This window comes from Python bivittatus, unplaced genomic scaffold (genome assembly GCF_059951505.1).
Source record: "Python bivittatus isolate LINGU-HERP-01145 unplaced genomic scaffold, Pbiv_v1 ctg000190_np1212, whole genome shotgun sequence".
NCBI classification, from domain to species: Eukaryota; Metazoa; Chordata; class Lepidosauria; order Squamata; family Pythonidae; genus Python; species Python bivittatus.
In genome coordinates this window covers 20,451,480-20,473,622 of record NW_028277042.1, presented here as the reverse complement: position 1 = coordinate 20,473,622, position 22,143 = coordinate 20,451,480, and the positions used below count along the sequence as shown (strand labels likewise).

The 22,143-nt window shown below is 48.5% G+C and overlaps 2 protein-coding genes across 3 annotated transcripts; one reads left to right on the top strand and one right to left on the bottom strand.

The window, feature by feature from the left end:
• The first annotated feature begins 83 nt into the window (after positions 1-83).
• CA5A (carbonic anhydrase 5A) lies at positions 84-21,917 on the top strand. Of its 2 annotated transcripts, none has more exons than XM_007422117.3 (7): positions 84-894; positions 12,043-12,240; positions 16,067-16,185; positions 16,478-16,573; positions 17,082-17,144; positions 18,334-18,489; positions 19,343-21,915. In XM_007422117.3, exons 1-7 carry the CDS (start codon positions 753-755, stop codon positions 19,550-19,552), a joined length of 984 nt encoding a protein of 327 aa, XP_007422179.2. In that variant the 5' UTR covers positions 84-752; the 3' UTR covers positions 19,553-21,915. The 2 variants fall into 2 exon arrangements, with proteins under 2 accessions (XP_007422179.2, XP_087992329.1); XM_088136203.1 differs by lacking the exon at positions 84-894 and adding an exon at positions 10,517-10,780 and having other exon boundaries at positions 19,343-21,917.
• On the bottom strand, positions 7,162-10,499 carry LOC103061566 (zinc finger protein RFP-like). Its single transcript, XM_088136204.1, has 4 exons — positions 10,006-10,499; positions 8,208-8,630; positions 8,009-8,088; positions 7,162-7,292 (listed from the first exon to the last, which is right to left on the bottom strand). The coding sequence occupies exons 2-3, from the start codon at positions 8,616-8,618 to the stop codon at positions 8,026-8,028; spliced, it is 474 nt and encodes a 157-aa protein (XP_087992330.1). The 5' UTR covers positions 8,619-8,630; positions 10,006-10,499; the 3' UTR covers positions 7,162-7,292; positions 8,009-8,025.
• Positions 21,918-22,143: the final 226 nt, after the last annotated feature.

The following is a 22,143-nucleotide window of genomic DNA, read 5'->3' as shown; positions in this document are numbered from 1 at the left end:
AGCAGCCTAGTTTATAATTTAAGGTAAAAAATTAACTCTCTGTACATATACAGTTCCCAATAGCAGAACAAAGGTTGACTCTCATGGTTTACAGGAGAGAGATGCTCAGGCAGGATCCGTAATGACGGGCTTTCAGGGGCACCTTGTTCCTGTAGGTGGTGAAGATGATTTTCTTTGGCCCCCCGAATGCTAAGATACTGCTAAAACCAGAGGACCTTGCCTCTGGCCCCTGAGCTTCCCGGGGTGGAGGGCTTTGCTGAAAGAGACCTCCTTGTAAATAGACGTCTTAGGATCTTACAAGGGTTTTCCCCTTTGAGCGTCATCTCTCACCGTCGCCTCTTTATAGCCTCAGTGTCCTTCATCCAGCTGTTTGCCATCTATAAAATGCTTCTCATGGACCGGACACGGAGCAAATATTGTGAAGTTTTGAAAGAAGATTGTGCAAAGGGGAAAAGAAAAAAAATCACCCCCTCAGAGCGTTCTTTGGAACCCCAAAGTTCCTCTGACGGTGGGAAGATGACTTCAAGGTGGATAATTTCTCAGGGCAAAAAAGGGTGCAGGGGATAAGAAGTGGGTGCCCTGGATCAGGACCGAAAATCGAAGAAGAATTCAGCAAAGGGACAGGTTGAAATTTAACTTTTTTTTTTTCTTTTTGGCAATCCATTTGCCCCTAACAGTGCACTGCCACTGGTATCTGTCAGTCTGAACAGTGAAGGCACTTTTTCCTTTGATATAAATCAATTTTTTAAAAAATGCATCTATTGTTGACCACTCTGAAAATAAAGGACTTGGCCCGTTTGAGCAAAAAGCTGGAAATTGCCTGGGGACAGCATCTGCCACCACGAAGATCATGTAGCTTGATCAGCTGCACCCATAAAAACAGGTACGCATCATGTAAGTATTCAACTTTCTTATCTTTTTCATTGCAATTTAAATCATTGGCATTTGTGTGAATGGTATCAACAGAGCTATGTTTCTGGTAGGGGAAAGCACATTTGTGAAAATCAGGGCAGACAGCAATTGTTTTCATTTGCTTGCTCCTTTCTGCAACAGGGGAGAGTGAATGAGATTTTTATATTGTGAGCAACATTTTTTGAAAGCAAACAGAGAGTATTTCAGAGGGGCCTAGAAAGAAAAAGCTGATAAAAAAAGAGGAATCCCTCTGGGCCTATTCCATTGGATTAAAACATTCCCCTTTCCAGTTTTGCAGACGGGTTTAAGCCAGCCCATATTGTGCACACTCTGAACCTGGTGAAAACACCAACTCTAATGGTTATGAGATATCAAGGGATGCATTGAAAATATTATCTCCCTCCAAACATGGGCAAAAGCGTAAGGCGTCTTCCCCTTCCATCTTTTCAATGGGAATATGTATGCTACGAGAGTCGGTGACTGAACCCCACATTTCCCCCAGATGCATGTGGGCCTCTTAGCATCTTACCAAGTTCGCATAACATTTGCAAGGGCCCCGTTCGCTCCAGAAACTGGAATTTCCAGTCAGACCAACAAACATTTTCACCGGAGGAAAATCAATCTGTCTGGGTTTCAAAATAAATACTGGTAGAACAGCTATGCATCGATGGAACAAACAGGATTTCATGACCGTAAAAAAAACCCCATAAGCCGCATTTGGCCAGGGCTTTAGTTAAAAAGCATCCTTCAGACAGCCACCATGAAGCTAAGCAGGCTTAGTATAAAGAGATCCAAGTTTCATAAAGCCGTTCCTGTAATAAAAACGCAGTATAGAAAGCAAGAGGTCCACGAGCAAAAAACATACTAGCGTTTTGTATTTGTCTATCCATCTCTGTCTTTTTTTTCCCACCAGAACCACAATTACCGCCAAATCTTTTTAGCATGAATGCAAATCCACAGGAAATTTTGAGTCAGTTATTCCCATCTCGTACAACCGTATGACTCACGAGCAACTGTGCATGTATTTTCCCCCTTTTTCTGGCCTTTCAAAAGATTCCTAAACAGATGCCAAGTCTTTTTTAAAAAAATAAATAAATCCTTACATTCCTTGCCCTGCTGCAATTTCAACTAGGATGTTAGCAAGAAACATGGGCTACTTTACTCCATTTCATAAACAGCTCCAGGACATCATCTCGTGGTGATGTTATTGAATCATGCTAGCTGGGGAATTCTGGGAGTTGAAGTCCACCCATCTTAAGGTCTGCTGGCTGGGGAATTCTGGGAGCTGAAGTCCACCCATCTTAAAGTTGCTGAGGTTGAGAAACACTGGAATAGGGGACTGGTTAGACAGACAACCCAATTGATGTGGCTGCTTGCAAGAGCCCTGAACAAAAAGGAGAATGGTCTTGAAGCGGTTACTCCAAAGTAGCCTGGATCGAAGCCACTTCGGGCCTCAGCCAGGATAACCAGCATAGCTGCAAGGTGGTTGCTGCGTTTTGCAGCCGCTGAAGTGGCGGGACTAGACAGACGGTCAACCCCGCGTGCTGCGCGTTACAGTAGTCAAGACTGGCAGATGCTAGTGCACCAGCCACATTGAAAGCTCTTATTTAGTTACATATTTATTTGATTTAGGGCTTTGACAGTATTTATATACTGCCCAATCAAAATGGACTCTGGGCTACCAGTAAAATAACACATCGAAGGCGAACACTTTTAGCTAACCAGCTGGCCATTTCCTCCGGATTCAAAAGGAGGAAGAGTTTTCAAAAGGGAACCCTGCCAGTCAGACGGACAATCGTGGATGGATGTTGGCAAAGAAATGTATTTTTTATTTGTTCAGCACCCCCCAGCCTGCATAAGGCAAAGCAGATGTCCTGGCCTGGCCCTGGATAATCTAAGTTACACAATGGAAGGGAGGAGAAAGAAGAAACAGGCAGGCCCAGGAAGAAGTTGTGGTTCGCGCCACGTGAAGCCTTGTTTTGCTGACTCCTGTTTGTGAATGAGCCCTCCTCGGCTGGATTCCCCCATCAAACTAAGCCCTAAACCATGGCTTACAAATCCAAGCCGCCGGTTCCAGCCAACATGTTAAGTTCAAGCCACGCTGTGGCTTTTAGTGCAACATGTGGACTCAGCTTGTGTTCCTTGAGAAATATTTAGGTTTACAGCCTGGGAAAAAGCAGTCGAGGAAAGACTTTGGCCAGAAGCCTTACAGAACATGGCATCGCTCGGCTCCTTGGCAAGGGGCCTCTCTTCGGCAAAGCAGAAACAAAGAGGGTGCTTCCAGTTGCCCCCAGAGCTGGTCTTCTGCCCGCCTAGGTCCCAATGGGGAGGATGCGCAAAAGGCAGGAATTTCTCAGTCCCTCCCGACAACGGGATGCCCGCGCAGAAAGACCCATGCGAAATGGGCTAAAGCAGAGGAATCTTCCTGCAGGAAGCCTCCCAATTTATCCCTTATTTGTGGCTTACCCGCTCCGTTAAGATTTATACCCCCACGAACAGGTTTAACAATCGGCTAAAACTGGAGGAGGAACCTCACTGAGATGCCATCTCTGTAAAGTGGGCAGATGGTGCCAGAGGACTGGAATTGGGGGGGGGGGGGAATGTGTGCGCATTCCTAAAGGCTAAAAAGGCACACATTTGTTTGGCTACATCAGTGTTTCTCAACCTTGGCAGCTTGAAGATGTGTGGACTTCAACTCCCAGAATTCCCCAGCCAGCCTGGCTGGCTGGGGAATTCTGGGAGTTGAAGTCCACACATCTTCAAGCTGCCAAGGTTGAGAAACTCTGGGCTACACGGAGGCAGAAAGTGAGAGCCACGGCAGAGTTGTCTGTCTTCTTTCTGTTTAGGATGAATTGCCATGGGGACTCCACCAGCTTAGCCCCAGAGAAAAAGCCCTTTTATCAATGGGGAGTGGTTTCGATAAACCCTCGCCATGCCCACATCCCATCCTCTCTAGCTTTGTCTTGTTGCAGGGTGCTCCAAAGCCCCTGGAAACCGAGCCGAAAAGCCTTCCCATTTTAAAAACCTGCCTTAAGTCCTCAAATCCTTTTTCTGTATTTCCTCCTTCCAACCTGAGCGCTTACGTCGCCTTCAGCTCTCTCTGAAGCATCAGTCCATTAGGAGCGGAAACCTGCTGCGCTCCTATATTCCACGAAGCTGTAAGCCGTGGCTAACAAACCACGATGGATGTGCTCACACCATAAACTATACGAGAGTTGAACGTGGCAGTCTGGTTCAGGTTCCAAGACCTCAAGGAATAACGTGGCTTCCACTTTGTCACTGCAGTTTATTCACATGTAGGTTGGTGTATTGTGCAAACAGAGTTTATTTGCTAAGGTTAAAAAATGCGCCTCGGGCATTAGAATGCAGTTCTGCCGCTTGTTAAGTTCCTTCCAAAGCCCCAAGGGCAAACTGATTTTCAGAAGTGAACTTTATACTTTCCAAGGGCATCCGAGAAGTTTAAAAAAAAAAAAGCATTCTTTTACTAGAGCAGTTTTCTCAACCTCAGCCACGTGAAGGTGTGCGGACGTCAACTCCCAGAATGCCCCAGCCAACTTGCTTCTCAATTCTGAATTCTGGGAGTTGACATCCACACATCTTCACGTGGCTGAGGTTGAGAAAACTGGACTAGACTAAAACAAAACAGCTCCAGTTTGGCTCTCTCCACATAACACAATAAATCTAGTTTGCTCAGTCATAGTTTGTTAAATAAACCACAGTTGCCCGGGTTTATGCAACAAACTAATCCAGTTTACAAACCACACTAGGTGAGTTTCATGCAGTAACGATCCCACAAATAAGCAAATGTTGACTTGGCACGTTCCATGAACCCATCCAGGTTGTACTATTGAACAGCCTTGCAAATGACATCAGGATTGCTGAAGTGCAGTTCGGCTTACGAAGGAGCAAGCTTCTATCAATGGAGCAAGCCGTTTATTAGGGATGTAGGTCTCTTCAGCAGGCCAGCCAGAACAGGGTTCGTAGCTCATACGTGTACTATGAAATCAACCAGGAGTATTTTCTGGCTTTGATTAGAAAGATACAGACACTGTATTAGCTGTACGTATCGGCGGTGGAGCAATTCTGCTTCTCCCATTCTGGGGTGGAAATTCCAGGGATGAGAGGTCTTTAGTTATTTCTGTAAGCAGAAAGCATCACGCTCCAGTTATCAGTTTTGGATGCAATCTTTTCCCCCCAACTTCAGACCCTCTTTACGGTAGACAATCTCTTCTGGGCAAACTTACTCCAGCCTGAGAACCACGTGCTAAAAAGGAGGAAGGGCCCCAAGGGTGGACAGAGCCAGAATAGAAACTAAGCAGGACTGAAATTAAGTATAGCTGAACATGATTATTGTACCCCAAGGTACTTTGTGTTTTCTGACACACCACAGATCTGAATTTGGTGGGGGGCTCCAAAGGGGTTTCCTGCACATCAAGAAAACGGAAGCAATATCTTTGAAACGCCTGCAGCAATTTGAGAAGCTTCCTTTTTCTTAAGTTAAGGCTGCAGATTAACGGCATTGCCAGAACAGCCCATTTATTTTTGGTACCAGGCAAATGGGCAATTTTAAGCAGGCAAGGAGTCAAGGGGTTCAGGACAGTCTGCTTTCAGATGAGCTTCATCTCATGGGTTGTGCGAACGTGGAAGGTGGCCCTGTTTCTGTTTACCAGCCTGTCCAATCTGAAACTCCAGCCCTGTCCACCCAGCCAGGAAGGACACTGGAGAATCAGAATTAAGAAAAAATAGGATATAGGTGCAATAACAATAGTCCTATCCCACCCACCCACCCAGCCATGCTGGCCAAGGATGATGGAAGCTGTAATCCATCTCTTGCACAAATAAAAATGGCCACAAAACAATCGTACCTTTTCTCTTGTTCCTGAGCCATAATGTAAATCATGTTTTGCAACCTTGGCAGCTTGAAGTTGTGTGGACTTCAACTCCTAGAATTCCCCAGCCAGCCTGGCTGGCTGGAGAATTCTGGGAGTTGAAGTCCACACATCTTCAAGCTGCCAAGGTTGAGAAACACTGATGTAGATTATTTGATCTTAGGTTCACAGGCTGGTTTCCAAGGCTTTTCCCCTCAGCAGGTTGAATAGTTCCAGCCAATTGCTGATCATTCAATAAAATACATTTAAACAAAACTTAGATGAGCAGGAAGTGTAAATCTACCCACTTTTGGTCTCTCTCTTTTTTTTTTTAGTAAAAATGTTTGGAGAAATAAGAACAGAGCTGAAAGTTTTACTCAGGGCAACAACACCGAACATACTGAAAACAGGAAGGAAGTTTTTTAAAAGATAGGAACTGCAGTTACTATGTTCCTATGACAATCTGGACAGCGTCCAGTGGAGGGGGGGGATAACAAGCGGCCCTTTTGCACACTGAGTGTGGAAGCACACCAGCAGAGCAACCGCTGCCCTCTTTCTTGCCCAAGCAGGGCACAGAGCCCGGGCAAGCCTTCCCCTCCACCCACGGTACTTTTCAGCTTGTTCACCATCAGAAGCGAGAGGCCCTCCTGGAATATAAAATTCCCTGGAGCCAGAGCATTGGGGTAGATAAGGTGTAGAAAGTGATTTGCTCACAGGAGAGAGACAGAAACATTGACATGGGCTCTCCCTTCAAAAGACAGCCATTTTTTAAAGCTTATTTCAATAAAATCAGGCTTGGGTGATGATGTGGCTATTTTAAAGCCTCCGAGAACCATCTCCCCACCAAACAACACCCCAGTTGTCGCAAAAAGTCTGGCAAGGGAAGAGAGAACGCAAAGACCCCCAAGGAGGAGGTATTATACCCCTTAATTCACTCAAATGAACCAGGAACCAAACAGACCTCTTGGGGGACCCAGAACTGGTTCTCTGCTCCCCAAGGAAGTTTTGCAAAGAACTGAAGCAGCAGCTGATTTTTAGGGAAGCAGGGCAGGAGGCAAGACGCTGCGCATCAACATTAAAAAACAAACTGAGAGTTACGCTCCCAACCCCTGGACAAAAAGGAAACCCTAAACTCCTTGAGGTGCAGATAAGAAATCCAGACCTTTGAAGGACCACTCAGCAATTCAGTGTGAAGCTTTAATGCCCAAGACCACCCTCCATTCAGGGATAAAAATGAAGACACGTCATAGAAGGGGGAACCCGCCACCCTCTCATATTAAAAAAGTGCACTGAACGTCTCTCAACGCCCCACCCCCACCCCCACCCCCATTAGCATCCTCTGGAAGCAGATTTCTCTTGTGCCCAGCAAGAGCAAAAGGTCCCTGGTGTTCACTTTACATTCATTCCCTCCCCTGCCCTCCACTACCCCACCCCACTTTTGCTGCACATGTGTAGAAAGCTTGGGCAGAATTCTGGGGTCCTGCTCTGCGTCTGGATCCAGAATCACTTTTCCTGTTAGGGCAGAAATAGGAAAGGTGAATTGGGCTGTGAAACCAAGTAGGAGGATGGGAAATAATTATTGCTTATTTATTCATTATTACATTGGATTTGTTATGCCGCCCACTCCAAAAGACTCTAGTTGACTTAAAATATCCAAATATACAATGAAAAACTGGACAAAACAGCAACAATGACAGTCACAAAGACTCAAGAGGGGTCCCACAAATACATCGATATACACATCAACCCCAGTCCCGGGACAGAGCCAGGCCTTAAGGCTTTCCAAAACCCCAGGAATGTGAGCACCAGACCCATCTCTGGGGAGATGCTCTTCCAGAGGGTGGGGCCCCGAGAAGGCACCCTTCCTTGGTCCCACAAGATGACAAGGCTTAATAGAGGGGACCTGGAGTGCCCCCACTCTGCCAGAATGTACCAGGCAGGCAGAAACAATGGGAGACAGGCAGGTCCCTCAGGTAACCGGGCCCTGTGCCACGAAGGGCTTTGTAGGGGATAACCAGCACCTTGAATTGCACCCAGAAGCAGACTGGCTGGCATACCCCGAAGCACCCATTACCGCTCACGCCACCGCATTTGGAACCGGCTGTAGCTTCCGTAGAAAGAGACCCCTCCCGTCGCCTGAAGAGAAGAACCACTATCTTCTTGTTACCCAGTGCAGAGAGTAAGAAAAGGGTGGGACATTTTCCTGAGCAAAAAAAGGGAATACTTGCCAGGCACTGGGCGGATCCTACTCTTGATGCCTTTCCTTTCTTCCTTCTTCCATGGCCTTCAGCTGGGCCCCCGTCTTCTCCTGCGCACACAGACACAAAGGGTGTTTCAGGCACGACCCCCCCTTCTGTTCCTTTGTCCAAATCGCTCTGGATGCTCACTCCCCCTCGGGGCAGTGAGGCCATCACTGCAGGGCCTTACCTTGAGCGCCCGGGCCACCCGTTCCAGCGGTTCTACCACATGCCCCTTATGCGCCTTCATCCGCTTGCAGACCACACAGAGCAAGGCTTGGTCATCCTGGCAGATGTGCTCCAGGGGCTTCCAATGCCTCTGGCACACCTCCCTCTTCCCAGCTCTCCTCTGCTCCCAGAGCTTCTTGGCCAGCTGGGCCACCTTGGCCAGTGGCCGGTTGGGTTGGCCGCCTCTTTGCAAAAGGACCTTTTGACACTCGGGACAGCTGGAAGCCAGGCCAGATTCCTCCCAGTGGTGGAGGACACAGGCTCTGCAGAAGTTGTGCCCGCAGTCCAACATCACGGGGTCAGTGAAGGACCTCAGGCAGAGGGAGCACCTCAGAACCTCAAAGAACTCCTCAAGGAGGCTTTCGGTAGCCATGGTGGCTTCTCTCTAAAGGAAAACAACATTTCCTAATTCGCAAGAGCTCGAAAGACGGAACATGAAGCCAACAGGCACCCATGATTAGCATAACTTGGCTCACCTATTGCAGGAGGAGCGTTGCTTAGTTTTAACTTGGCGTGTTATACGAAACCAGCTATGGTGGTATGTCAGCTACAGCTTACGGCTTAGTTAGTAATGCCAGACCAGGGGTCCCCAAACCCTTCAGCTCATCGGCCCCTTCATGAAGTTTCAGATGGTTCATCGACCCCCAAACATTTATTATATAACAATAATTATATATTATTATATATAAAATAAACCAGGAGGTGCTGAGTTCTAGTCCTGCCTTAGGTATGAAAGCCAGCTGGGTGACTTTGGGCCAGTCCCTCTCTTTCAGCCCAGCCCACCTCACAGGGTTGTTGTTGTGGGGAAAATAGGAGGAGGAAGGAATATTTGGCATGTTCGCCACCTTGAGTTATTTATAAAAATAAGAAAGGCAGGATAAAAAAATAAAATTTGTGATCATATTTTTATTTTAACAATAACTGTTTATCTTTTTATAGGCCTGTTTTTATTCACCTGTTATTTTATTTTAATCCTTGTCACTGTGCGAGATGGGTGGCTATATAAATGCGATGCATAATTATATACATCACATAAAATAGGTATATGAAGATAATTTAATAAATACTACTTTAACTAACAGTACTACGAATAACAACATTAGCAACAGCAGTAATGGCGAGTCCCATCGACCGTTGGGGGTCAGTACTGACCACTTTGGGGAACCCTGTGCCTAGATGCACTGGCCAGGCAGTAAACCACAGTTAAGCCAAACATGGCTCAGCCTGAGTCGGAACCTATCCAGAAGGCTGTGCTCTTTAACTGGAATTAGTGGCCACCGGGAACAAAAGCACCCCTCTCCATTTCGTGATATAACTCCACTGCTCCGAAAGAAACGCGCCTCGGCCAATCCTCTTAGCGTGCCCAGGAGTTATGCTGAAGGAGAGGCCCGTTGCTCCGAATCTGGGGAAAAGAAACTGGGTGGTTGAGGCTTGGATGGGGCCCTCACCGAGACCGCACACCAAGCTGTGAACAATTTGACAAGGTAAGAGATCTCTGAAAGTGTTAGTCAATTTCCTCTAAAAGTGATACTCAATTTCAGCAACTTTCAGCTGTGCGGACTTCAGCTCCCAGAATTCCCCAGCCAGCTGTGCTGGCTGGGGAATTCTGGGAGCTGAAGTCCGCACAGCTGAAAGTTGCTGAAATTGCGAAACACCGTCTCTGTAACATTTCATCGCGGTCCTCCTGCCCCAAGAAGAGAAGGTGCGGCCGAGGGGCAGCTCCCGCGCGAAGGGATCCCCGCAAGCCCCGCCGTACTCACCCCCGCCTCGTGCCGGAGCGCCAGAAACGCCCGCGGAAGCCCCCCGCCTCCGGCCGGACTCTTATAGGGCCGGCGCGCACGGCCAGCTGCGCGCGCTCAGCCAGAGCCGCCCTTCCGAAGGTGCCCGCGGGCGGAGTCCGACCCGACCCGCGCTGCCCGGACGGCGCCGCGGGAAGCATCGCCTTTCGGGGAAGGGTCCCGGCTTCCCCCCGCAGCCCCCGCTTGCGAAGTCCGGGCGTCGAAGGCGCGCGGCTGCCCGACTCAACTCCCGGCCGGGGCTTCCGTGCGCTCCCTTTCCCGCCGGGGGTGGTTCCCACGGCTCCCCGACCGGCCGCCCAGCCGGCTGCGCGGCGGAGGGGCTTCCTTCCAGCCCCGCAAGCGGCTCGGCCGCGCAGAGGAGGGGTCCCCGGCCGGGACGCAGCGGCGCCTGCCGGCCGCCCCGCTTCGCCCCGAGCGCCGAGCCCTGCAAGCGCCGGGCTCCGGGCTCCGCCCGCGGGAGCCGTCCGCGAGGCTGGGCAGCGGCGCCGCGCCCAGCTGGGAGGAGCGAGGCGGAGGCTGCCCGCCAGGCCGGCTGGCAAGAAGCGGCGCGCCGGGGCCGCGGAGGTGCAGGCGGGCGGAGCGAGCCGGCGCAGCGCCTCCCGGACCGGCCGGTCGCGCACCATGGCCCGGCTGCTGCTGCCGCTGCTCCGCCGGGCGCCCGCCGCCTTCGCCGGCCGGAGCGGGACGCGGCGCTGCAGCCTGGGCGCCTGCGCCTCCTATCGCCTCCGGGACGGCGGTGAGTGGCCGGCGGGTCCCCTTCCCCTCTTTCCCCCTTCTCTCCCCTCCTCCCTTCCTCCCTCTAAGTGGCCCCGCCAGGGGCGCCTGGCTTCCCCAGTTCGGGCTGTCCCGCAGGATCCCCCCCCCGCGCACCCCAAGGTTTCCTTCTCCTCGACCTTCCCCTCTGTAATGCCACCCCTCCCCTTCTAGCCCTTTAGACATGCCAGAGGGCAGAGAGGATTGGGGGCGGGAGAGGCGATCTTTCCTTTATTTCCCTTTGCCCGCGTCAGTTGATGTTGGCAAAAAATCAGGAGTTCGGGAACACCTTTCCTGACTGACCCATGTTGTCCCAGGCCTTCGGTTCTCTTTCCCGGCCCCCTTCCCCCCAGCGAGGCTTCTCCCAGCCTCTGGCACCTTCGCTGTGCTTCCGCTGCAGGTGGACTCTGAAGGCGTGTTTTGAAAAATAAAGCGAAGCCCTAACCCTGCTTTCCTCCATCTCCCGGCAGTGTTTTTTCTCCTTCGTTGCATCCCAGGTTCGCTCCTATTTGTTCAGACTTGCCTCAGCGGAATGGGGTGTTCCTCTGGCGACCAGCCATTACGCTACACCAAAGTTCAACCACTGCCTGGGACCAGCTGGGGGTGCCTGAATGAGGAAGGAGAGCCCCAGTTCCTTGTATCTGAATTTTGGGTGCTGCCTCCTTTATTTGGTTAACCAAGGCATCCCCTACAAATCAGACAGAGTAAAATTCTGCTACGGTCCATTCTCTTCCTTGACATCCCAGTTATCTCTGAGCTTATGACGAGTTTCTTTTTCTTTTTTAAGTTGGGGTGGAAATCAACACTGGTTTGGGGCACTCGTGAAACTGACTTGGCTATTTACCGCCAAATTAATTCCAAAACCGAATGCATTCTTGAAGAATGTAAATAATAAGTGGTGAAGAAGGAAGCAGGGCCCCACTTTGAAGCTCTGTGTAATCCCCCCCCCCCCCCCCGCATCTCTGGACTCTGACAGGCAGTCAGTGGGTTGATTTAAGCAGAGCAGTTAGGAAGCTGCAGCCAGGAGCTGAAGAAGGTCCTGGAGGCTTCTCCCTGTCCCCCTAGGTCTCCAATGCAATCCCATTTCAAAACTAATTTGAAATTCTGCTGTTTCCGAGCCGCGGAACTGTTGTTTGGGGAGGATGACAGGCCCCTGGACTTGGATGCTCAAGTTAAACCACAGCTTCTTCACTTCCTGGCTGTGGAGACTCTGGTTTTTTCAACGGCCCACACCTTCTTTTCCAGTGCACCCTCTCTGGCAAAGCCCAATCACCATCCCTGGAGGCAGCCGGCAGTCTCCCATCAATATCCAGTGGAGAGACAGCGTTTACGACCCTCACCTTAAACCTTTGGAAATACGCTACGACCCGGACACTTGTCTCCACATGTGGAACAACGGATACTCCTTCCTGGTTGAGTTTGAGGACTCCACGGATAAGTCAAGTAAGAGCCACTGAAGTTACGGTGTACGCTGAGGTTGCAGACGCTGAACGTAGAAGCAGCGACACGAAAAGCAAGTTAGCGGAAAGATTTCAAAATCCGGGTAACTCGGAGAAGTGTAGTAGACGTGGTCACGCTTGGGGGGTGTCCGTGTGCACTTTGCACCATCCTATATTTTGGGGTTGCGATGCCTGTGTCCCAATAGCTTAGCAGGGGGAAATGTAATACAGCTGATGGGTCTTTCTCGGTATGACCCCTCAAAGTTGTTCTGCCTGCTCAAAGTCACTTCCACGTGTAACATAGCTACGGTTTAGAAAATTGTTCATCCTCCTCCCTGTACAGGGCATTTTCCTGAAACCTCCGATACCCTTTGCTCAATTTTACTCTGGCTTTTGTGGCAGGAAGTACAAGATGCCGACTGAGTGGTTTCATAATGCATGTCCTCTGATGAAAGGTGTTCGATCCAGCAATCTATTAATGAAACGTAAAGCTGGTTATCACCTTGACTCAGCTGACAGATAAGCTTTTTGAGTAATGTACTGAAAGTATCTAAAAGATAGGGCCTCCCTTTTTAGCAATGCATGTCCTGCTGTTGTACTCCTTGAAATATATTATCTTGAAAGGAAACAGGTCCTGGCCAAGCTTTGCACGAGCCTTGTTTCTCTCTCACTCTCTTTTTAAGGAAGGAAAAAGATCAACTTTAGTAGCTGACTTAAACAATGTCTTCTACGCTTCTACAGCTGTACTCTTTCCATTAAATAGGAACCATATTGCGTGTGTAAGCAGAAATTAAGGGAACCCCTTAATGGCTTGGCACGATTGTGAACCTTTCCAGTCTGTGCATCAGCTTCATGCTACTCATATATTAAATTCTGCTTTGAGAAGTAGGGTACAAATGTTTTAAGTAAATAAATCCAGGGCTGGGCAACGCTTCAGGTTTGAAGGCAAAATGTTGAACCGATGGGGCGCAAAGGTAGTATTTGTCTGCAAATCCTTAAAGCAGCTGTGCCTGTTTTGGGGAGGTGGTAGTGGCAGCCGACACAGTCTCAGGAAAAGGTGGGTTTGGGCCTTTGGGCGCTGTGGCTCGACCTTTTTGCCTTTGAATCCAACACACCACACATCCTGAGTTCCTAGTGGCCTGATGTTGCTGAACTACAGGTCCCAGCGTTCCTTGAGCAGCACCTGTTTCCCGCGCTGGGCTTCAGTTCCTGGAGAGAGAAATTGCACCGTGTGAGGGGCTCTGCATCCTCTCTCTTGCCCTCCTCGGCAAGCCTTCCAGGGTGGCATATCCCCGAATGAGATAACTTTGCTCATTTTAATCCCCACTTTCGCCCCTCTCTTCCCCCAGTCCAGCATGAGTTGAATTGCATTATTTGGATCTGAAGTTCCGGATAGAAACCTAAAACAGTTTCTTCCTTTGGGTTGCCATCCTCCAGGAGTGCTCCACCGCAGCATTTCTCAACCTTGGCCACTTTAAGAGGTGAGGACTTCAACTCCCAGAATTCCATGCTGGCTGGGGAACTCTGGGAGTTGAAGTCCACACTTCTTAAAGTGGCCAAGGTTGAGAAACACTGCTTTACCTCAACCATCCTCCAGTGGTTTTTTTTTCCTTTATGTTTTTTTTTCCTGAAGCATAAATGCTTATATTCACTCTTCTTTCTTCTTTGCTTTTAGTGCTGTCTCCTTCTTTTAGTTTTTGGGGGGGCTTCTCTCTCTCTCTCACTCACTCACTCACTCACTCACTCACTCACCTTGCTTCTGCCCTTCGAGAAAAATAAAATTAGAGAAGAGGAAAAATGGATTTAAGCTAAAGCGGAGAAGGAGAGACAATGCGGGAAGGTAAGTCAACGGGCGTAGAAATGGGGTACTGGACAAGATGTCCCTTGGATCTGTGGCCAGGATGAGAGTCGATTGGCTGCAGGGCACAGGATGGAAGCAAAGCAGTGGGCATGTGACGATGGGGCTGCTTGTGTTCTTGCCATCTGGTGGTTGGCAGAGAACGTGGAACGGAATGATGTCGTGGCTCGTGGGCGGCAGAGTTTCCAAAATGCCGAGGAGAGGCTTCATCCCCAAGCTATGGAAACCTTGCAGATTGCCAGGGCTGAAGCCAGTGAAAAAGCCGCACCCTGTTCTGGTCCCCCCGCCCTTAAGTAGAAGTTTAGCATCTACTTCTGGTCTTTGACCCAGGAGAGAGGCAACCGATCCATCTGGAATGTGGTTTGAGTCAGTATTTCAAGTTTTTCCCTCGTTCTGGGTCTCATGTGAAGGTAAACAACTGCGTTTGGCACCGCACGCCCTTTGGCCTCCACGAGAGGGCAGCCGCGCTCAGCCTTTTTCGTAATTCTCGGAAAATCTCAAAATGGGGAAAAAACAGGAAAGGGAGAAACGCTGCTTCGGTTCTGCCAGGCTACTGAGAAATCGTATTGGTCTGTCCAGTACTTTGATATTCTCTTCTATTCTCCAATATTTTAACCTAGCTGAAAGATGCAACTGCTGTTGGAATGACAAAAATTGGTTCACGGGGGTGTCCTCCTGTAAGAATTTAACCCCTCCAGCTTTGGTCTCTGATTGGAGAAAACTTTAGGCCAGAAAGTAGGAAAGTCTAGATTTGGCTTCTTTGCTTAGATTTGGCAACTTTAAAATGTGTGGACTTCAACTCCCAGAATTCCCCAGCCAGCATGGCTGGCTGGGGAATTCTGGAAGTCCACACATCTTAAAGATGTCAAGGTTGAGAAACACTGCTATAGAAGGGAGGAACGTATTAAAACACCGTTGCTGGAATTTGGCAGCAAATGTCGTAGACCTCGCTTTCATGGAAACGTATTTGGCTGCTGGGCTCCCAAAATTGTTCTGGCTTTTGTGTGGTGACCAGTTATTGGTCAGGACGCCAGAAACCTCCCTGGAAAGATCATGAATCAATGAAGGCTCTATCTTTAGTCCCTGTGGATGTAAGCATCCTTGTACTACCTGCACGAGCCATTCCAGAAGGACACATCCACTCAAATAGGGCCAGTTTGGTCTAGTGGTGAAGGCTCCAGGCCAGAAACCAGGAGATGGTGAGGTCTAGTCCCACCTTAGGTGTGAAAACCAGCTGGGTGACTTTGGGCCAGTCCTGGTCTCTCAGCCCAACTCACCTCCAAGGGTGGTTGTGGTGGGGAAAATAGGCGGAGGAAGGGGTTCTTAAGTATTTTCGCCACCTTGAGTTATTTATAAAAATAAAGTCAGGATAAAAGAAAAATGTAGAGGAATCCATGACATGCCAAGTCAATTTTCTCCTAAAATGGCAGTGTTTGTTTTAGTCAGAACCGGGTGGTGTCAGCCCCGCTAGCTAGACCAGACCGGGAAATCAACTCCGCAGGAAAGCTAAAACTCCTTTGACTGAGACGGGCTCCAATAACCGAATCTTGCGAGTCGGATTGTGCTGAACCTCCTCCCTTTTCTTATATTCCAGCGAATCAGGGAGGTGCCCGCCTGAGCCTCTTCCAGACGTTATCGTAGTTCTGGGTTAAAAAAATGTTTCGGCCCCTTTTGCCTAGACAGTAGTTCCTGCATATCTCCATCGAGGTCCTCCTCCTGGCTCTCTACGGGCGGGCACCCAGCGAGCCTCTCTTGTGGCCCCCTCCACAATGATCAAAATTAGGCAGTATCTCTGCACTATTTTTCAGTGCAAAACACTGCACGACTGTAACGTAAGCCCCGAAGAGCCCTTTCACTGCCTAAAACAAACGCACGCGAGAAGTCCAGAACCCAGGCCCCACTCGGGAATGACACGGACCTCTCCTCCACACACGCAGCCCCCTCCTCAAGGCCTGCCTTTTCTTCACGACAGTTATAACAGGCGGTCCCTTGGAGAACAACTATCGGCTGAAGCAGTTCCATTTTCACTGGGGAGCCGTCAGCGACTGGGGCTCGGAGCACACCGTGGACTGCAAGGTGTTCCCGGCCGAGGTAAGGGGAAGACCTGCTGAAGGTCAGCGTGGATGCTTGCAAGGCTGATGAGAGGATGGGATCTTCCCCCAGCCCTGCCAGTTTTTAATGTCTGGGGAAGCAGCATCTCATTCTGCGCCCAGGAACCGTGCGCCTCTTACCGCTCCCGGCGGCTTTACAACTTGCCGTCTGATTTTGCTATCAGCCTGGTGCATGGCGCTTCGTTGGGCTGCATGCAGACAGCGGTCCGGAGCATCGCCTTCCAAGGTGTCCCCGCTTTGAGGAGAGTTATAATTCCCCTTGTTTCTTCCAGCTGCATTTAGTTCACTGGAATTCTTGCAAATTTGGAAGTTTCGAAGAAGCTCTAATGGAGGAAAACGGCCTGGCTGTGATTGGAGTCTTCTTGAAGGTACGGCGGTGGTGGCAAAGTTGGAGTTATCCTATTATTCCTCCCAGTCTGTTCTCCTTTTCCTTACACAATAAGCACCATTTAAGTAACTAGGTTTATTTTGATTTCTTTGTGGAATTGTATGCAAGTGTGTGTTTATATTGCAATCATAGCATCAAGAATACAGTTGGGTGACTAGGCCAATTTTATACATAAAATGTTGAGGTGGGGATACAGGAAGGAAGGAGTAAACAGAGACAAAATAGACCTCTAGGAAGTGGGAGGAGAAAACCACCCTTGGACATAATTCCTTACTGCAGCAGATAAAGAAACTTCTCTGCAGAGAGCCAACTACTTTATTTATTTAGGTTTTTTTTTTCTTGAGTGGTCTTTCAGAGAAGCAGTTGGTGGGGAAATGGGTGGGAGCAGGAGATCAGAAAACAGTTGTTCTAAAGTTTATCAAGGAGTAAAGATGGAATTGGAGCAAAACCTTTAGATCTGAATCCAAGACATATCTTTGCTTTGGCAGCTCGGAGCCAATCACGGTGGCCTGCAGAAATTAGTAGATGCCTTGCCATCAATTAAATACAAGGTAAGATGAAAGTCAACCTGAATCGTCTGAGGGGTAATAACGAGTTTGCTGCCAGCCTCACGTTCTACCCAAAGCCACGGCTCTGGTGAACTTCTCTGACCACCGCCCAAGTCTCTTTCCTTCACGCTGAAAATCTCTGGGTTCTGCTCTTGAAGTTGTAGCGCATGATGTACACAAACGGATGTGACATTTTCAGAAGGCTGTTAGCAGGTTGGAGAGGGTTCTGAGGAGAGCAGCAAAGGTGACACAGGGATTTGAGGACAGGCTGAAGGAACTTGGGAGGTTCAGTCTGGAGCAAAAAAGGCTTAGGGAAGACATGATAGTTGTGTTCAGACACATAAACAGAAGATTGAGAATATGGTCGAGAACTATTTTCCATGGCCACTGAAACTAGGACCAGAAATAATGAGTCTAAGTTGCAGCCACCTAGATTCACGTACGCATAAAGTAGAAAATCCTGGTGGTAAGACCTGTACAACAGTCAGTTTGCCAGGTTCTCCATCTTTGAAGGCTTTTAAGAAGAAACTGGATGGGCATTCTCGAGGATAGTTTAATCAGTTTTCCAGCACATTAAAGAAAGTTGGACCTTGTGGTCCTTCCCAACTCTACAGTTCTGTGATTCATGTTCTCTCTCTCACTCACTTACACGTTTCCTTTCTATTTTTCATTTTTAATCATGATTTTTGTACTGATAGATACACTTTCATTTGAGTTGTTCTGTACCTGAGATCTGATATTTTGATTTGGTGGTAGTTGCTTTTAGTGCCTTCGCTAGGTAGAATGGAAAAATCTAATATTGCGGCCACTCAAAGCCACGCGCACATATGGCTGCATCCAGGTCTCTCTCCTTGCAAATGTGTTGGTTTTTGAGAAAGCGATGCTGCGAGGACAGGTCAGAAAGCAGCAAAGAGGCTGATGAAATTAAGGCTGGGGCCTGTATTTTGAACAGGATGACCATTGGCCTCTGGCCTACTTGCCTAGAATGCCCCTTCTGTTCAGAAGAATCAGAGGATCTTCTTTCAACCCTTGCTTCCTAAAAGCGTAAGAAGCAAGATTTAGACACAACAATGGGTGGGCACGCGAGGGGATTTTTTCTCTATGCTTCGAACACCCAAGAAGGTGTTCACAAACAGGGAACATCTTACAGGTGCCCCAAACTAACCATGTTGCTGTTGGTGGAATTTCTTAGGATTCTCTGGTGGAACTTGAGGAGTTTGACGCTTCCTGCTTGTTGCCCTCCTGCCCAGACTATTGGACTTACTCAGGATCTCTGACCACCCCACCCCTTTCAGAGTCAGTCACCTGGATCATCAAGAAGAAAGCAATTGAGGTGGATGAAGATCAGGTTTGTCAAGGGGGAGCCACTGTGTTACCAGGTTTGGGAAAGTGGAAGGAATAATCCAATCCAAAATCATGCTTAGCAGCAACATATTGACAGGCTTCACATTTTGCATTAAGCTGTGGTTTGTTTCAACCATAATTTATGAAGTAAACTCCAGTGGTTTGGTTTGTGCATAAGGGCAAGTCATAAACAGTGGTTGGTTTTATACATCATGCTAAGCCCTAGCCAAACAAATGATATTATGGCTTCATCCAGGATCCTCTTGTGAAAGAGGTGCAAAGTAGCCAGGCTGAAATCAAGAAAAGATGAGCAGAAAGTTGATCCACAGCTAGTGTAGAATAAACTCCTGCTGAGTCAGTTTTCCCACTTTAATCACTTTTCTTCTTGCAAGGTACAACAAGGCACTTACGTGTGGGTAAGGGGAGGGAAGACAATTTGGCTGGCTTGGGATCAGCAGGATGAAGAGAAACAAATCACAGTTGGATGCCCACCACACTGGCTGGTGGCGACAGGAGTTGTACTCTGGCATATCTAGATTGGTGTCAGCTAGGTTAAACATTGCAGTCACTGGGTCTTGGGTTGGGGGTAGCTAAATCCAGAAAGCTAGAATTCAGGGGCAGGCTAAGAATGCAGAAAGATTGGAGGCCACCACCTTCTGCAGTCCCGTTGTGTCCTCAAGACTCATCACCTATCCCACAAATGCTTTTGTTGAATTTGGAGGCTCCTGTGGCCAGTGTTGGCCGAGAAGGAGACCTTTCCAGGAGCTCTTGAGAGCTGCAGGTTCCAGAAGAAAAGGAAGAATGAGAACCCCCTTTCCTTGCTCTCCCTTCTCCTGACTGCTGTTCCTCCTCCCCAGCTCGAGGTCTTCCGGATGCTCCTTTTTACTTCGGCGGAAGAGGATGAGAAGAGGATGGTGGACAACTTTCGTCCACTGCAGCCCATCATGGACCGCACAGTCCGTTCATCCTTTCAAAAGCATTTCTGGCTGGACATGGAAAAGCAATCGGAGGACCAGATGTTCAGTGTCCGTGAGCAAGGGCCCCTTCAGGGCACTCTGCATCTTTAAGGGGCTAAATGTTATGTGCGCTTGACAAGTAATTTAGCATAAGGCTGGGTGGAAGGTCTGTTGCTTCAAGGGGGATGAGAGATTTCTGGTCCTTCGCTCTTCCAAAAGGCTGCTCTTTCCTGTAGCATGAGAACCACGTGGACTTAAGTCTTCTCCCAGTAACATTTCAAAACACCAGTTAGCATCCCAAGCCTCATCTACTGTCCAGGTGTTTCTCCATCAGCAGATGCTGCGTTGGAGGAACTGAACGTGGGGATGAGGCCTCCCAGGGGACCTCTGAGGAACCAGGCAATCTGCAAAGCGGGACTGTTCTTGGAAGAGAGGAAATGTATACAATTTGGCAAGAGGGGGTACTTGTTTTTGGTTTTGAGCTAGTTTGCCCCAGATACCAGGATGATAACAACCTGAATTCCCAGCTGTTCTGGAATTATAGTATTAACGCATTTGAGGGCCATCCTGTTGCAGAACCCTTTCCAGGTGATCTAAGCCTATCTACCTCTAAACTCTAGCTCTAACCTTATAGCAGTTCCCCCCAGCCCTTTTCCTGTCTCTTGTACAAGCAAGAGGCGTGTGGTTGTGGCCATCTGGGATCTGGGAAACCGGATGAGACCTTTTCTCCCTAAACCAGCAGATTTGAATGGATTTCAGGCTAGGATCCAGCCATGCGCACTTGGAAGGAAATTCAGCTAACATAGGCGAGGCATAACTTACAAGGAACTATGTATAGGATGCACGTCGTATCTTAAGTATATGTACTTATTGATGCATAACATCTGCCAGATCTAAATATGCATATTTTTTCGCTCTGTAGCAATGGCTTTTTTAAAAACAAACACACACACATTAGAGCCTACACGGTGCCTGACCACGTGGAAGATAGCCAGCCCACTGTGGCTGCCTGCTAAATCTTCTGCTGAGGTTGGGGAGAGCACAGTCTGCGCCTTAACTGATCAGAGGCGTTCAAAATTGAAGTCTTTATCAGTCATGCAGGGTTAGGGTTTGTATGTTGCAACCCTAGCTTGTATGCATCCGAGCAGAAACAAATCAACAGGCCTTAAAAAGTCTTAGAGCAAGGGTTTTCATATTTCTTTTCAAGCTGCAGAACCTGTTCGTGGAAAAAGGCATTCCCAGAACCCTTGCTCAAGAGGCCATTTTCTAGGGATAGAAAATTGGTTGAATCTGAGTGAATTTTGTTTTCTCCACTCGGTTTCCCACAGAACCTCGTCAGGTTCAAAAGCGGTTTTTGATCTGGAGAACCATGGTGTTTCACATGAGGATCCTGTTTCTGCCTGCATCGTTTGACGTGTACATTGAGGTTGCTCTTGTAAAGCGTTGCCACCTAAAATGATCACTTTTACCTCCCCCCCCCCCACTTTTTCCCTAGAGCAGTGTTTCTCCACCGTAGCAACTTCAAGATGGGTGGACTTCAACTCCCAGAATTCCCCAGCCAGCAATGGGGATGTCTCCATAGACATACTGAGATGGCTTAATTTTAAGAAAGTTTAGAGCAGCCTTACCCAGCCTTGTTGGCTGAGAATGATGGGCACCGTGTCCCCAACCTCTGGAGGGAAGGTGGCTCAATTTGGCCTGTAAAATGATGCGTTTTGCCCCTCAGAAAAAATAGCTTTTAGATCCATCTGTGTTAACGGGACACACAGTCGGGAGATGTGGGTCGGGAGCCTTCTGCCTCAAGAGCGTCTTTGTGATTGATTTTTAGCTAGAACTGATTTATTTCCCTGAAAGTTCTTGGCCTATTTGCTTTTCATATCAGAGTTTTATATATCCTAAGTCCTTTTTCCTTACATGTGGAAGAATCAGAATAGGCAGGCTTGAGACATCAATGAGTCCAGAGTTTACAGAAACGGTGCAGAAAGGAAATTTAAGCTGTTACACATCTTTACAATAACCGGTTGGTGCACCTATTAAACGTAATATATATTTATGAAGTCCCGTATCTGGTGTCCAGAAGTTATTTCAGCTGTATTTGGCTTGGGAAAGAGGAAGGAGGGCAAATGAATTGTTTCATTGTGTGGGAAGCCACCGCAACTAGATAAAATTTCTCCTGAAATGCATTCAGATGGAGAAACAATACCGTACTGTTTTGACTGCAGCCCTTGTTAAGGAATAATGTAACGGTTCATTATGGTCTTGGAGTGCAGGAAATATGTCCTCTCAACACAAATGTGCTGTGTTTTGAATGCCATTGTGATGGCCTGTTTGCTTGAGCGGGTCCTATAAAAGCAGCCCTGCAAATTTCTCTGTGGAGCAGCTAAATTCTGCAAAAGTCCAGTTTTCAAAACACAGAGGCCTTCCAAGGGGAGGTCTGGGGGGGGTCATTGGATGGGGCTGGCTTCTCACCCTCCTTTTGCAGCCAAATATCTTGAATTCAGGAAGCTGAAGGTTGATAAAGTGGCCCGAAACAATGTTATGGGCTTCACTGCAGACTCACCAGAGAGGCTGAAACAGCCCATGGGCCAAACCAGGATTTTCTAGTTTTTTTCCATGGCGGGGCAATGGCTGGCTTTTCAAATTCCAGGAGACCTATTTAAGAGGTTACCCAACACTTTTCCGGTGTTTCCTGCCTTGGGAAA